This window comes from Erinaceus europaeus, chromosome 17 (assembly GCF_950295315.1).
Source record: "Erinaceus europaeus chromosome 17, mEriEur2.1, whole genome shotgun sequence".
Classification (NCBI taxonomy): Eukaryota; Metazoa; Chordata; class Mammalia; order Eulipotyphla; family Erinaceidae; genus Erinaceus; species Erinaceus europaeus.
In genome coordinates, this window is record NC_080178.1 from 21,797,458 (window position 1) to 21,815,330 (window position 17,873).

Below are 17,873 nucleotides of genomic sequence, written 5' to 3' on the forward strand. Positions count from 1 at the left end.
CATAACATTGTCATAACCAAACAAAGTTATAAAACATTCTTTAAATATTAACTTATGTGTCCTCACATTTGGAGACAGTATAAATCAAAGTGTCCAACTTCTGGGAGTCGGGCTGTAGCGCAGCAGGTTAAGCGCAGGTGGCGCAAAGCACAAGGACCGGTGTAAGGATCCCGGTTCAAGCCCCGGCTCCCCACCTGCAGGGGAGTCGCTTCACAGGCAGTGAAGCAGGTCTGCAGGTGTCTATCTTTCTCTCCCTCTCTCTGTCTTCCCCCTCCTCTCCATTTCTCTCTGTTCTATCCAACAACAACAACAACAACAACAATAACTACAACAATAAAACAACAAGGGCAACAAAAGGGAATAAATAAATAAATAATAAATTAAAAAAAAACTACTTTAAAAAAAAGTGTCCAACTTCTAGTTGTCTTAATAATTGGATACCATACATTTTATATCTGAGTTTGAAAAAATGCCTCTATTCTGTTCCTGTACTGTCCCTACAACCAATCCCAAAGAGTTAGTTACATGAATAATTAATCATCTCTAACAATCTGTCCTTGAGTACTTCTATTTCTTGTTATTTCTGTTGTTTTATTTGTCCTCTTACTTTATTTCCTGTATACAGTGTGCCAAGGTCTCTGGGTTTGATATTTGGAATACAACTTCAGACTGCTATGGATAGTTTTTTACACTAATCTGTTGTTTTCAGTCAGGTCAGCCTAAAATTTATATATTGTTTTTTGGTAATATTCACAATCTAGTTTGCATAATTTTTTGTGTGTGATGAACAAACAGCAATTACTAAGCCCTCTATCAACCATGTATACTAAATTATGCACCTAATTTTTGTTTATATTTGGATCTTAACAATGAACCTTTATCTATTATTGTAAAATATATTTATCAACTTGCCCTTGAACTAGTAAGTTGTAAGATACAAAATCATTAGTAATGCAGTTCAACACATTTACTGGATATCTAGCTACCTCCATGCTCCAGTCTTTAAAATAACCAAGCATAAATAGATAAACTGTACTCCCAAGCATTTTGACTCTTTGGTTTGATTTGTGAAGTGCTGTGGATTGGACATTATAGGCAGTTCAAGTAAGGATCTACTAAAACTGGACAGCAAAGCTAAAGAAAGTCTAGTCATATTGGTTATTCCATAATTGGCTTAAAAGTCACCTATAATTTTGAAGAAAATTCAGGATATAGGACATTCCCAGTCATGAGGAAAAATAAGAAACAATCCAATGAGGAAAAACAGATAATGTAGTTCTAGAATCAGAAGCAGACTACAACCTAGATAGCATATGCACTTATGGAGAACATTGGAAGTAAGATTGGAAAAGCAGTATGGCACAGAAACATGCTGTCTCTTAGGTATTACACTAAGAGCAATTTCCAGGAGACTGAATTTGCTATGGATTGTCACAACTGGGGGTGTTACTGGCATCCAGTGAGTCTGTGCTACAATAAATGAGTTAGCCTTTATTCTGTATGTATGGAAACACAACTGGAGGACTATGATTTCTTGAACTATGATAGGCGGGATCACTGTCAGTTACACTAGTGACTTTAAGGATTTCTTTAAAGAAAAAGGCAATTTAGGAAATAGGGACTAGCATATACAAATCTTTTGATTCCTGAACCTCCAAAAGAAGAAGGCACAGAGTTTAGGAGAAAGCAAAGTTTTCTTGCATTCATTGTGCTCCAAACATAAGATATTAGTACAAATGTTAAGGCAAGCATTATGGTAAATAGGCACAATCATGATAATTGATATCAGATTTCATTTAATGAAGAGTGAAATAGTAAGCAATTATATATATATTTTGAGGTTTTAAGCTTTTTTTTTTCCTTCTACAATGCATTTCAGGAAATCAAGACTACATCAGCTCTCACAAAACACAAGCACGTCCCTGAATATTCCCAGTACCACCATCTAACTTGAGAAATAAGTCACTCATCTATATTTCATCTCTTCATAAATAGCCTCAAAGTGAATATGATCAAAGGGATTCGTAATCATCCAGAAACTTCATGCCAAGAATGTTTACTCTCTTGCATCACTTGAGAGTAAATAAGCAGGAAAAGCAAATTCATTTTATTTTTAGCTGAACTAGGTCTTTGGCTAGACTTCTTGCTCTGGCTTTCTAATAATTAGCTTATTTGACTTTTTACTGACAACACCTATCCCACTATCTTGTCTGTGCACCATGTTCCTTTGGCTAGTGATAAAAGAGTTAGGAGATTTTTTTTTCTATCTGAGCATTTACTAATACGTCAAATGAGCTCACAACCAGAGATGTAATGATCAAGCAGCTCTTAAAAGGGAGTTTAAAGCAGCTATGGCAGGGTCCAGGAGGTGGCATACCTGGATAAATGCACACATCAAAGTTCACAAGGACCCAGGTTCAAGCCCCTGTTCCCCACCTGCAGGGGGAAGCTTCATGAGTGGTGGTGATGCTGGGCTGTAGGTATCTCTCTGTCTCTCTCCCTATCTCTCCCCTCTCAATTTCTCTCTGTCTCTATCCAATAATAAATAAAAATACTTTTTTTAAAGCAGCTATGGAAGTGACTCATCAGGTAGAGTGCAGGACTTGTATGCATGAGACTCCAGATTCAATCTGCAGTACGACAAATGTCAATGAAGAGAGAAAATAATAAAAGGAGTAGAATCAAAAGGCAACTTGACGTATAATGTGGGAACATTCTTGTTTTCTTGTTTGGATGATAAGAATCAGTGGAGCAATCACTGAACTAAGTCAGCCCTTCCTAATGTTGTTGTACATGTAGGCACAACGTGAAGAAGTAAATCATGAAAAAAAATGTATGTTTGCCCTATATAAGAATTTTCAAGGCTACACTATTGCAATAGCATGGTCAGAACTTGAAGGCATCATGTTGAATGAGACAAACCAGAAAGAAAAAGGCCAATACCAAATGATCTCATTAGAGATAAAACTTAAGAACAGAGAACCTGGACTGGGTGTGGCATATTGCACCAAAGTAATAGACTCTGGGAAGGAGGGAGGGGACAGAATGGACACTGAAGTCTCCATGTGTCTCCTAGACACCAATCAAGGGGAGATGAGAGGTTGTACCCATATGTTAAAGACTGCTATAAACCAATGTGTATGTGGTTATGTTTTTTTGCATGTATTGTTTCATTTCAGGTATTTACATACAATAAAAAAAGAGAATTTTCAAGGCAATCATGTTATTTTAGGCACATACAGCAGAGGGCATTGTTTGGCTAAAGTTAAGATAGGTCTATAATAGTACCTAGCTATTTATGAACAGGTAAAGGGAAATAGGGACACTTCCCACTCCAACCCCTTCTCACTCTGCCAAAATAAAAATTAATGAGAGCAAAGAGATACTAAAATGCCTTTAAAATGCTTTGTTCTTTCCAGCTTTTCTTCCTAGAGAGGGTTTCTCTGAAAATAAGGAAAACTGAACTTATTTTCAGGTTTTTTTAGAAATTGGTGAAAATTCCACTATGAAAATTGTACTCTTCTAGAGGTTAAGGATTAATTGCACATAGGTGAGTGTGCAGTCAACTTAGAGTTTTAACTATAACTTGAAAAGTCTTTTGTCTATTTGGACATAACATAAATCCATTTATTCATATAAGTTTGTTGCTGTACTTTTCTAGATGAATACCACTAAATAATAGGAACTGAGCTCTACTTAATAGAACTTAACATCCCACTAAGATGACACAGGCAGTAACAAATATACCACTGAGTAGGAAGATATCAAATAATAAGGACTATGACAAACATTAAATATTATGATGTTATTATGTCAGGGATAGGTACTTACACATTTTTGGAGAAGGTCACATTTAAAGGATTCATGGATTACCAGAATCATCATCCATGAAGATTTCGAATAGCACATGGAACTATAATGTGAAGGTTCATATTACCTGACATCTGTCAACCTTTCCTATCTTTTAAGTTTTCCTTAAAATTGTCCTTTAACAACATTGACAGTCTTCCTCAAAAACTCAGATTTTTTTTCCCAATGAACCTTCATATATGTTGGGAGACATAACAGTTTGCATTTTGTTCTAATACAGTATAGATCAGTCAAGAACATTTCCATGGGAAATGTGAAGTCTTAAAATGTCTATACCTAGTTCTACATGAAGAACTGACCACAGGAGTAAGCTATGAGAGTTGAGAAATTAGAAGACTATTCAATAGATGATGTTAGCTGTGAATATGACTTAGTTTAAATAGGGACAGTGAAGGAAACCAGATGGTGGTATCAGTGGTATTCTAGTAGTATCACCAGACAAAGAATGCTGTTCTGGATGGAAATAAAAGTCAAGAAAAACCCTTATACTTTTTCCTTGAGCAAGTAGCTATGTAGTAACATTTTTGGAGGTTCATGGGCAAGTTTGGGAATTTAACTTCAATATATGCTATGATATTAAATGCTCAGTGTCTACTAGTGTTTTCATCATTCAGTTCAGTGAAAGGTAGTTTTCCAAAAAGCAAGGAGTCTGTAATACTAATCCAACCTCCACACTGCTTCATTTTACTCTCAATCTGACTTTGTCCCACTACATTTTGTCAAAATAGATTGGGAGATCTTTTTATGCCTCAGAATGGTTCCAAGTTGGAAAGTACAGTGTGCTGTCAAGGAACCAAAACTGAATTTGTATCTAGTTGTCCTGTGTGTGCAATTTTTAAGGTGGAGATAGGCAACATTTCCTAACTTGAACATCAAAATTTTTCAAAAATAATGCCCAGCTAATCCAGTGTGCAGTGATATTTTTTTAATGTGACTACATGCAATAGCTAATTTTTCATGCTCTACAGGACTTCAGCAAGGGGTGATTAAATTGAACCTATCTGTGTTTCAGTAGTCGATCAGATTGAAATTCAGTTCTATTTAGTTCTAAAGTAATGATAGGGATGTCAATTATTAAAGTCATTTGACCTTTCTTTTCACCACTTCTCTCTCCGTTTTCTTTTATACACATGGACAGAAACTTCCTAAAACAATGCTTTCTTTTTTTAAATTTTCACATTATTTTTAATTATTGGATAGAGATAGCCAAATATTGAGAGAGAAGGGGGAGAGAGAGAGGAGAGATACAGAGACACCCGCATCCCTGTTTTACCACTTGGGAAGCTTTCCCCTGCAGCTGGGGACTGGGGGCTTGAACACAGGGCCTTGTGCATTGTGATGTGCACTCAGCCAGGTGTGCCACTACCCGGCCCCCAAACAATGCTTTCATCATGGAATTTCATGCTGAGAAGTATATAATTTCATTATTGAAGCAAATCCTAAATCTTCTTACAATTGGGTCAGCTTAGCAAAATCCTACTTCTCCTGCCATAAATCAATTTTCTTGTTATTTTTGCATCCCTCCTTCTGAGTAATACCACCTACCATCTTGTCTCCCAGCAAACTTTTATTTCCTTAAATACCCACTTCAAATTCTAACTTTTAAAAAATAATTTATTTTTATTTTTTTATATTTTTTTTATTTATTTATTCCCTTTTCTTGCCCTTGTTGTATTATTGTTGTAGTTATTATTGTTGTCGTTGTTGGATAGGACAGAGAGAAATGGAGAGAGGAGGGGAAGACAGAGAGGAGGAGAGAAAGATAGACACCTGCAGACCTGCTTCACCGCCTGTGAAGCGACTCCCCTGCAGGTGGGGAGCCGGGGTTCGAACCGGGATCCTTATGCCGGTCCTTGTGCTTTGCGCCACCTGCGCTTAACCCGCTGCGCTACAGCCCGACTCCCTAAATTCTAACTTTTTATAAAACATTCTTGATTATCTGTGTCTATATTGGTTTCTGGTAACGCTTTGTGGCATTTAAAGCTTTTAGTCATTTGAGGTAACATTGGTACCTACCTGGAATTTTTAAGTACATTTGCTATTATTTTTTTGTAATTACTAGATTGTAAAGTACTAAGCTGTCTGAGCCAATTAATCTTTTGATATTACTAATTATGCTCTCTGGAATATAACAGCATGTTGATCATATTATTTCTCCTTGCTTTTCTTTTTTTAATATATAGCTCTTTTTATTAACTTCTTCTCATTTCACTATATCATAGTTCTATCACCTCTGAACACTGAAAGTATATGTCTTTGATTATAATACATATAAATCTTCAAATGGTAGACCCAGATATTTTTCTTCTTAAATATATATTCCTTAAAGTCATAACATTTTCTAGAAACATTGCATGCTTCCTGTGTTTAGCTAAAATGTTTCTTGTTGACATAAGAGTTTGACTTTCTGGGCTATAGCCATTTAAATCTCATATCATTTTCATTACATTTGCCTATAGGGTCAGCCCCGGGCATATTTCCAAAAGTTTTCTTTGCTCTTAAAATCAGTAGAACCGCATATTCCTGCAAATGAAGTGGAAAAAAAAAAAAAAAAACTCAACTGATTTGTAAAATTGGCTCCCAAATGGGACAAGATTAAATGATAAATGAAACCATTTCTGAAGTAAATTTCATTTGGAAAGGTGAGCTACCTTGAATAATGAGGTTGTTTCTTTTTCCTGTTATTTTAGTATGTTTCAAAATGTAAACTGATAGCTACAGATATTACAACAGTAAACAGCCTTCATAACACATTGACAATGAGCCTCACCTTTTTTTATCAACAATTGTGCTGCCATAGTTTTGGTAGGTCTCAGCTGCATTATGCTAAATAAATACAATTTTGTCTTTACATCTGGATGTAGAAGGAATTTTTTCTTTGTTACTGTTTCAGAAGAGGCAGAATAATGAGAGTGAGAAAAAGAGCAAAAAGGGAAGTGTGGGAGAAAAAAAATAAAATAAAAATACCAGGCTTGGTTTAGTAAGTAAGCATAAAATCATATTGCAAACAAATGTTTATTTTGCATGATAATAAAATAAAAACAATTTCAGAATCCATCGATTCAACAGCTTGTTATAACTATCAAGAATATTTACCTTTTCCCCCTCTTTCCAGTTTTCCTTCCTTTGTCCTAAGGCTGCCTCCTGTCTTGGCCACAAGATGGCTGCAGCAACTTTAAATATCCTATACTCAAAACAATATCCAGAAACAGACTGGAAAAAAAATGACTTCTTTTTTTCAATTTATTTTATTTATTTATTCCCTTTTGTTGCCCTTTTTGTTTTATTGTTGTAGTTATTATTGTTGTCCTTGTTGTTGGATAGGACAGAGAGAAATGGAGAGAGGAGGGGGAAGACAGAGATAGGGAGAGAAAGATAGACACTTGTAGACCTGCTTCACTTCCTGTGAAGCGACTCCCCTACAGGTGGGCCAGGGGCTCAAACTGGGATCTTTCTGCTGGCCCTTGTGCTTTGCACCACCTGCACTTAACCCGCTGCGCTACAGCCCGACTCTCAAAAGACTTCTTTTTTATGATGTTCTTTTTATTCGAGCAAGGAAACATTTCTCAAGATCCCTCTCAACTGATTTATCCTCACAACTCATTGGCTAAATTGGGTCTAGGCCATTGGTCACATGCCTAGTTGTTAACTATTCTAGCAGGAAGTAATCTAATATGTGTTTAAACAAGAGCTCAGCAAGCTAAAGATCACTAGTTAACCCAGCACCCACCATTGTTTTATGTCCTGTGAACTAAAAATGTTTTTGGATTTCTAAATAGTTGAGAAAAAATTTAATGGTATTTTGAAATGTGAAAAAATATGTTATTCAACTTTCAGTGCTTATAATGAATTGTTAATGGATCATGACTGAATTCAATCATTTACCTTTTGTTTGTAGCTAGATTCCAATATATTGGCAGGACTGAGTCACTACAACAAGTGAAATAAGTCCTACAAAGTTTAAATACTTATTGTCAGAACTTTCATAGAAAAATCCTAGTTTTTAGCTTTATCTTAGCTCTATTTACTTATCACTGAGCCAGCATCTCCCAAGCTGTTATTTATTTATTTACTTATTTATTTATTTGTCTTTCTTTTTTTATCAAAACACTTCTAGCTTTGGCTTATAGTGGTGCTGGGGATTGAGCCTGGGATCCTTGGTAGCTCAAATATGAAAGTCTTTTTGCATAACCATTATGCTATTTCCTCAACTCACAAAGCAATTTATGTAAATATCACTTTTAGGGTGGAGTAGATTTTTCTGAACAAAAACTTCTTGGGAGCAATTAAGGGTGTATGGTTTGAGTAGCCAACAATTGTACAGAGAAGGAAAGAGAGATCAACATTTATTATACTTTAAATGAGTAACTCATCCTTAGTGTCATAAAAAGCAAACTCCGGCAAGTGTCACTGATACCAGACATAAAGAGAGAGCTAAGATTATTATATTATGAAAGGTCACCAATTCCTAAAGACCTGGTAGTGTCTGTCAGTGGAGTGTTGACTAGGCTAGAGTTCAGTGAGAATTGGAAATTTAACTTTAGGATGATTTTTCAATGTGAGAAGGTGATAGGATTGAATAAGTGTTATGATATTGTAATCAGAGATTGGTAAAAGTAAGGTGTGATGAAAGAGTCAAAGAATATTAGAAAACAGATCCCCCTCCCATTATTGTTTTTCTTTCTTTCTTTCTTTCTTTCTTTCTTTCTTTCTTTCTTTCTTTCTTTCTTTCTTTCTTTTTAATTTTTTTTTGTATTTATTTATTTTCCCTTTTGTTGCCCTTGTTGTTTTATTGCTGTTGTAGTTATTGTTGTTGTTATTGATGTCATCATTGTTGGATAGGACAGAGAGAAATAGAGAGAGGAGGGGAAGACAGAGAGGGGGGAGAGAAAGATAAGACACCTGCAGACCTGCTTCACTGCCTGTGAAGCGACTCCCCTACAGGTGGGGAGCTGGGGGCTCGAATCAGGATTCTTATGCCTGTTGGTGCCATGTGTGTGTAACTCATTGTGCTACTGCCCGACTCCTTCTTTCTTTCTTTCTTTCTTTCTTTCTTTCTTTCTTTCTTTCTTTCTTTCTTTCCTTTCTTCCTTCCTTTCTTACCTTCCTTCCTTCCTTCTTTTTTCTTTTCTTTCTTTCTTTCTTTCTTTCTTTTCTTTCTTTCTTTCTTTCTTTCTTTCTTTCCTTTCTTCCTTCCTTTCTTACCTTCCTTCCTTCTTTTTTCTTTTCTTTCTTTCATTCTTTCTTTCTCTCTTCTCTCTTTCTTTCATAGAGCATTTATCGCTCTAGTTTATGGTGGTGTGAGGGATTGAACCTGGGACTTTGGAGCCTTAGGCATGAGAGTATATTTGCATAACTATTACACTCTCTACCCTCCCCCCCCAGTCAACCTCCATTAATGTTTTCCATGAAAGAGTTGATGCACCTCTGAGCAAGTTCATGTAAATAATATAAAATATGTTTATTTTGGTTGGAAAATTCCACAAGAAAATAGAGACAATTGAAGAAACAAGTCATGTCAATATAGGCAATAAAGTATGGTTTGAATGTCTCACTGCCCAGGCTGAGTGCAGGGTAAAATATTTTGCTTCTCAGTGTTTAGGAAAATTTGTTATAAATGTGCTAAAGATGTGCCCTATTAACTATTGTCCTTCACGTAGTTATTTCCATGTTTCCTTGTGCTGAGTAGTGGATAGGGGAAAAAGAAAGGCCTCTTGACAAAAATCAGGATACCTGCTGGGACAACACCAAAACTATTAATTTAATTCAATACCCACACAGATCCATTTATAAGTAAATGCTGTCTGTTGACATCTTAATGGATAGTGCATACCTTTAAATTGATTTCCTTTTGATGTGATAAAAATATCTTGTGAAAGAGATGTTGAAGCATGGCTTTTGATGTAAAGTAACATAATTTAGATTTTAAAGTAGGAAACCTTTTGTTGATACTTAATTCAGTGCATGTACCAAATATTATTTACTGTAGGTAGTAAATTATCTTTGAACCAGATATAATTTATAAATCGTTACTCTGACACATTTATAGGAAGTCTCTTTAATCAAAATATCATAAAAGACCTTTAAGAAAGCATTAAGTAGAAAACAGCCTGGCATCCCTGGAGATTCCTGTAGGTAACATACTTGACTGCCATACCTAAGGTCCTGAGTTCAGTTCCTAGAATCACCACATATGTCAGGATGATACTTCAGTTCTCTCTCTTTCACCTCCTCTCTCTCAATATATATATATATATATATATATATATATATATATATATATATATATATATATATATAAAATTTAAATCCTGGGAGATAAAAATGAAGAAATTCATACTCTGTACTTAGCAGAAGTTTATCAAATTTACATGTTTTACTCTGCATAGCATATTTCTGACCAAGCAAACTAATTCTTATATGAACACACTCATATAAGAAGTAGAAACTGAGTGTTCAATAACTTTCTCAGTAAGTACTAAATGTCTATTTTATATTACCAAAAAATTAGGGAGTGACTTTTTTTTCATTTACCATTACACAGTGATGCCCCACAGAGGCACAGGGTGGCCTGGTGGGGGGCAGGAGACTACTGAGACAACAGACACTGGGGCCAAGCAGGTGGACCCCTTAAAGAACAATAAATTAATTTAAAGAATAAATTAAAAGTGAGTAGGTCCCAAGCAAGGAGGCAGTTGGGTATACCTGAGGATTTTTTTAGGCAGGGGGCTTTAAGAGTGGAAATTGGAAGTATGAATTTCTGGTCCCCTTGAAAAGGGTGTGAAAAAAGACATTTTCAAGACCTCCTCCCCTCCAAGCTAGGAGTTGGGGTTCTTGGGGTGCTGGGAAAAAGGAGGTCTGGGTTTAGCCAAGGGAGTGACAGGGAAGAGGGCTGGGGGTGGGACTGGTTCTGGCCTTTCCTCTGGGAAGTGGTAGGTGGGTCTTTCCTGTCTGTGACATTGCAGTTCAAGGAGCTGCCTGTCCTCCAGAGCCAGCAAGAGATCCACCTCCATCACCCCATGGCTGATGGTTCTGTAGGGATTCTTCTTGTGCAGAGCAGCATGGAGAGGATAATCAGGGAGCCCCCCAATTGTATTATGTGACAATTCCAACAAAATTGTTTTTATAGTGACTGTGATATTCTCCTTTTAGAGGTGGGGAAAGTGAAACATAAAATGATTACTTAATTTTCCCAAATGTATATTGATGTTCAAACAGATTATGAACTCAGGAAGTCTCATCCCAGTCTACTCTTTTGCCCACTGGACACAACTGTTTTTGCTATTATATATTTTAAATAGAGATAGGGTGAAGGTGTTATATTGAGTGAGATAAGGCAGAAAAAGAAGGATGAAAATCAAATGATCTCACTCAAGGAGATTAATTTTAAAGTCAGTACAGCAAGAGAAAACATAAAGTAAAATTTGAGAGTGTGTACTGCACCAAAGCAAAGGACTCTGGGAAAGAAGGGTAGGGATTGGATGAGAGGACCCAGTGGTACTGGTATATGGTGGTGGAAAAGGACTTAGGCTGGGGGAGAGAGTATCTTTCAAGCATCTATCATGGAGATATGAGAGATTGTGTCAAAAACTGTATTATGCTTGACTTAATGATCACTTACTCTTATTTATTGTCACCGATTGAAATTTTTAGCAATGTTTTACAAAGCATTCCATAGGTTCTCTTTTCCACTGGCTCCAACAAATTGTATTTATCCATTTCTGGATAGGATTATTTGTAAAGTCTGCAGTCCAGATGCCTGCCTCGCATTTTTTAAATGACCCTCAAAAATGCAAATACAATTAATTTTGTAAATGGCCTTGTAGTTTGTTGAGTATAACCTCAAAATGCTATTTTTTAATTTAATATGGACATTGAAATTAATATAGTGCATCTCACAAGTGCTTATACATTCAGGTCACTGCATTAAAGTTTTCCATCTCATTTTTTCTGTTTCTCTTGGGTTATATACATCTGGTGGAATGTGGACTTGTAATCTCATTCACATCATTCAATAACAAACATTAACCACTTGTTGCTTCCTTGAGTTGAAAAACGATGATATTAACTAATACATTGTATCACAGATACTGCTTTAGAAAAATGTATAGAGGAGATTTAACATCCTTTTTTTTGCTCTTATTGTTTTGCAGACTATTTGAACTCCAGAAGGACCAACACCAGATAAATTATGAATGTTGAACAAGATGACCTTACATCCACAGCAGATAATGATAGGTCCTAGGTTTAACAGGGCCCTATTTGACCCCCTGCTTGTGGTGCTGCTGGCTCTTCAACTTCTAGTGGTGGCTGGTCTTGTGCGGGCTCAAACCTGCCCTTCTGTCTGTTCCTGCAGCAACCAGTTCAGCAAGGTGATCTGTGTTCGAAAAAACCTACGTGAGGTTCCAGATGGCATCTCCACCAACACAAGGCTATTGAACCTCCATGAGAACCAAATCCAGATCATTAAGGTGAACAGCTTCAAGCACTTGAGGCACTTGGAAATCTTACAGTTGAGTAGGAATCACATTAGAACAATTGAAATTGGGGCCTTCAATGGTCTGGCGAACCTCAACACTCTGGAGCTCTTTGACAATCGTCTCACTACCATCCCCAATGGAGCTTTTGTTTATTTGTCTAAACTGAAGGAGCTCTGGTTGCGAAACAACCCCATAGAAAGTATTCCTTCTTATGCTTTTAACAGAATCCCTTCTTTGCGCCGACTAGACTTAGGGGAGTTGAAAAGGCTTTCATACATCTCAGAAGGTGCCTTTGAAGGTCTGTCCAACCTGAGGTATTTGAACCTTGCCATGTGCAACCTCCGGGAAATTCCTAACCTCACACCACTCATAAAACTGGATGAGCTGGATCTTTCTGGGAATCATTTGTCTGCTATCAGACCTGGCTCTTTTCAGGGGTTGATGCATCTTCAAAAACTATGGATGATACAATCCCAGATTCAAGTGATTGAACGGAATGCCTTTGATAACCTTCAGTCACTAGTGGAGATTAACCTGGCTCATAACAATCTAACATTACTGCCTCATGATCTCTTCACACCCTTGCATCATCTAGAGCGGATACACTTGCATCACAACCCTTGGAACTGTAACTGTGATATACTGTGGCTCAGCTGGTGGATAAAAGACATGGCCCCCTCCAACACAGCTTGTTGTGCTCGGTGTAACACTCCTCCCAGTCTGAAAGGGAGGTACATTGGGGAGCTCGATCAGAATTATTTCACGTGCTATGCTCCTGTGATTGTAGAGCCCCCAGCTGATCTCAATGTCACTGAAGGCATGGCAGCTGAGTTGAAATGCCGGGCCTCCACATCCCTGACTTCTGTATCTTGGATTACTCCAAATGGAACAGTCATGACACATGGGGCATATAAAGTGCGGATAGCTGTGCTCAGTGATGGCACGCTGAATTTCACTAATGTAACTGTGCAAGATACAGGCATGTACACATGTATGGTGAGTAATTCCGTTGGAAATACCACTGCTTCAGCCACCTTGAATGTTACTGCAGCAACCACTACTCCCTTCTCTTATTTTTCAACTGTCACGGTAGAGACTATGGAACCTTCTCAGGATGAGGCAAGGACCACAGATAACAATGTGGGCCCCACTCCAGTGATCAACTGGGAGACCACCAACGTGACCACCTCTCTCATGCCACAGAGCACAAGGTCAACAGAAAAAACTTTCACCACCCCAGTGACTGATATCAACAGTGGGATCCCAGGAATCGATGAGGTCATGAAGACAACCAAAATAATCATTGGCTGTTTTGTGGCCATCACACTCATGGCTGCAGTGATGCTGGTCATTTTCTATAAGATGAGGAAGCAGCACCATAGGCAAAATCATCATGCCCCAACAAGGACTGTTGAAATCATTAATGTGGATGATGAGATTACAGGAGACACACCCATGGAAAGCCACCTGCCCATGCCTGCTATTGAGCATGAGCATCTAAATCACTATAACTCTTACAAATCTCCCTTCAACCACACAACAACAGTTAACACAATAAATTCAATACACAGTTCAGTGCATGAACCGTTATTGATTCGAATGAACTCTAAAGACAATGTACAAGAGACTCAAATCTAAAACATTCACAGAGTTACAGAAAACAAACAATCAAAAAAAAAGACAGTTTATTAAAAATGACACAAATGACTGGGCTAAATCTGCTGTTTCAAAAAAGTGTCTTTACAAAATACAAAAAAGAAAAGAAATTTATTTATTAAAAATTCTATTGTGATCTAAAGCAGACAAAATTATGTGTATTCCTCAGAACCTGTTTTTTGCTGCACTTATTTACTATTTTCCCACATCTTGTCCCTACCTTCCCCAATTGCCATATTTTTTCACAGGAGATCTCAATTCCGTAAAGAACTGGTCTAGGAAATTTTGTAAGAATTCTGTTACACTTTGAGATTTTTATGGTGAATTCTAGTGGTGAGATCAATCGGTCTATTTTGTCTTTCTTTCTCTTTCCTTAATTTTTTTCTTTCTTTTTCCCCTCATGCCCTTATTTAGTAGCTCAATGGGGAATGCAATATTAGAAATAGCTTTTTAAGAGAGGCTGAGGAACAAAATGCAAGATCTTATATTTTTCATGTAATGACCTGTTCTGTATTTATGAGGAGAACCATTCTACAGAAAAGAGGAAAAGGAAGTAAGCAAACAACACATTAATTTACATATGAGCATTGATAAAAATCCATGATCTTTTAAACATCTCTAGAACCAGAATTTGTAGTTCAAAAGCTAAAAATAAGATTATAAATAAAATATTGTTGGTTTTTCTGTACCTGGATGTAACTCATTTGTAGTACGGTTAAAATGTGAGAAACTTGAAAGTCATTAGAGTTCTGCTTTCTAAGAAAGAAAATAGCATAGCATTCTTCAATTACATCATCAAGTTCTATGGGCTCCTGTTTTATTATTTGACCTGGGCTTAGGATCTATATTTAAAGATTCTGTGGTATTTTCCCCTTCTCATTAGAGTCATCCTTTATAGAATACTCTTTCCTCAAAAAAGAAAGTTATGAATCTATAGATTTAACTCCTCTTGGAAGAAAGTTTCAGTAAAGTTAATTAACTTGCTGTCACCTAAATAAAATTCTACTGACTACATGAAGTACACCCACAGAATGTGAAGGTATTCTGATTAGGCTGGAAAGTTATTTTTGTACTGGGTGTCAGTAAGTTCAGTTCAATTGAACAATAATTATATTAAAGTCCCATGCATTGAGTACTGACTTTAAGGTTGTGAGTACATAACTGACAAGAACTATTTCTGCCCTTGAAACACTCATGCCCTATATGAAATAATTTAAGAAATAGCAGTTTTGGCGGTTGGGTGTTAGTGCAGCGGGTTAAACACACATAATGCAAAGCGCACAGACCAGCTTAAGGATCCTGGCTCGAGCTTCTGGCTCCCCACCTGCAGGGGGGTCACTTCACAAGTTGTGAAGCAGGTCTTCAAGTGTCTATCTTTCCCTCTTTCTGTCTTTCCCTCCTCTCTCGATTTCTCTCTGTCCTATCCAACAACAACAACATCATTGGCAACAATAACAATAATGACAAGGGCAACAAAAAATGGGAGACACAATAAATAACAGTTTATAGTTGATAATCAATTTTAAGTTTGTTGTCAGGTTAATTAGGATCTTGGAATTTCAAAATAGCATGCACTTGGTAGCATCTTAACCTCAGTGATACACAGTTTCTTCTGTTATTCAGGAAGACCTTTCTTCTTCCAAATCTAGGTAATAGAAGTACAGAGAAGTATGTGTAACCTTTATGAGCAGTGAACAATAGTTAGGAAGTAATAATGTTGGTTTAAGGAACTGAAGAAAATTTAGTTATTTGCTGACTTTCAAATATAAATGGAAGCTAATATTTATTGACATTTTCTTTTTCTCTTAATATTTTGATATAGTATATACATAACATCTTTATGTGTGAAGTAAAATGAAAATACATGGTTTGTATTATTGATCCTTGAAGCTTTCTACCTTGTTGGATGATACAAGGGTTATCCAAGCTAGAGAAATTCTAATTTTCTAAAGGGTAATTTTTTTACATTGATATTTGTAGGCTGGACCATACACCAACATTTTTGTGAGCTTTGGGTGTGAAGTAGCAAAGTAGCTCTGAGAAATGAGAGTACAGAATGACAAATGAAAGAGATCACATGGGGTCTTTTTTTGTTTCTCCATTTTCAAACAGCTATTTCTTCCTCTTCCTTTACCTCTAGGAACACAATCCACATTTGCTTTTACTGTTGAAAAGATCTGGCAAAAGGAAAACGCGCGCACGCGCACGTGTGTGTGTGTGTGTGTGTGTGTGTGTGTGTGTGTGTGTGTGTGATTGGTCAAGCTATTTGGTATACAATATCCTTAATATGTCCCCAAGCTACAGAGTCCACTCAAACAAACAAAAGCAATGGCTAAAATACAAGAAATATTTCTACAATGGCCAGTGAATGCTAGTACAAAATTTTTTTTTAAAAGGCATAAATTGACAGGGAAAATAACCCTGCACTTTCCTGTCTTTGGTTTGTGCTTGCTGACTTGTCTTTTCTGAATCAGTTCCTTCTTTCAGTTTGCATTTATAATTCTGATGGGATTGGTTCCTGTACATAATTTCTCTTGGTTGTGAGGGATACTGAGCAGTTCCACACATTCCACTCTAGAGAATGAAAACTGAGTTTGAACTAAAAAAAAAGGGTTGGATTAGAAACTAGAGATTACAAATCATTCCCATAGGAGGTTAGAGGTTCCCTAATTAATATTTTGTGCAGAATTAAGAATTCTATACAGTAGAATTAGAAACACTTTTGAAAAAATGTTGGCTTTGGTGGTGAAGATTGCAATCCTTTAAGTATATTCTTTAGGCGACATTAGGGGCTGGAGAGATAGCATAATGATTATGCAAAAAGACTTTAATGTCTGAAGCACCAAAAGTCCCAGGTTCAGTCCCCAGCATAACCATAAACCAGAGCTAATCAGTGTTCAATAAATATACATATATATGTATATAGGTATTTATATAAGACCATAATGAATTCTAGTGTTTCATGACTAAAAGTGTCAGAATTTTCTGTGCATATTGTACCTGATTTTTGTCAGCTCTTAACAATAGTGACAATAGTGAGAACTATCACAGAGTGGGCCTGAACTAAAGCCCATTTATGTGTTTTAATTATCCAGTAAGGATTGGGGTGTAGCATAATGATTATGCAAAACAAACAGACAAAAAACCCAAATCTTCTGTGTCTGAGGCACTAAAGATTCCAAGTTCAATACCTAGCACAGCACCATAATAAGTAACTTAGTGCAAAGTGATGCTCTGGGGAAGAACAACAAAGCATCCTTGAAGCAAAAGACTTTTTTTTTTTTTTTTTTTTTTTTTTTTTTTTTGCTTCCAGGCTTATTGCTGGGACTTGTTGCCTGCAATATGAATCTACTGCTCCTGGAAACTATTTTTTCCCCCTTTTTGTTGCCCTTGTTGTTTTATCTATGTTGTGGTTATTATTGTTGTTATTGATGCCATTGTTGGATAGAACAGAGAGAAATGGAGAGAGGAGGGGAAGACAGAGAGGGGGAGAGAAAGATAGACACCTGTAGACCTCCTTCACCGATTGTAAAGTGACCCCCCCCCTTGCAGGTGGGGAGCCCGGGGCTTGAACTGGGATCCTTACGCTGGTCCTTTCGATTTGTGCTATATATGCTCTTAACCCGCTGAACAACTGCCCAGCCCATCAAAAGACAGTTCTTTGTTCATTACCCTTTTCATTCCATGTAAAGAAAATTAAGTGGCAGTAATTGTCAATCATCATGTGCCTTCAAAATATGCCATTTATATATAAAGAATAATGATAACCCTAGTTCTTAAATATTCTTAATAAATGTTTGTTTTGTTTTCAGGAAAACATCAAAGATGTTTCATAAAGAATATTCTTTTTAAAGTTTTCTTTATGAA

General features: G+C 36.7%; 1 protein-coding gene across 7 annotated transcripts in view; it reads left to right on the forward strand.

Annotated features, from left to right (window-relative positions):
- LRRC4C (leucine rich repeat containing 4C) overlaps positions 1-15,559 on the forward strand; it is a 424,916-nt gene extending 409,357 nt beyond the window's left edge. For 6 of the 7 annotated variants that reach the window (XM_060176576.1, XM_060176577.1, XM_060176575.1 and 3 more), the window contains one exon: positions 12,024-15,559. In XM_060176576.1, the coding sequence (XP_060032559.1) occupies positions 12,066-13,988 (1,923 nt within the window). In that variant the 5' untranslated portion in view covers positions 12,024-12,065 and the 3' untranslated portion in view covers positions 13,989-15,559. Of the gene's footprint in view, positions 1-6,318; positions 6,513-12,023 lie in introns of those variants that run through there. The other variant, XM_016190753.2, reaches the window with a different exon arrangement.
- The last annotated feature ends 2,314 nt before the right edge of the window (positions 15,560-17,873 follow it).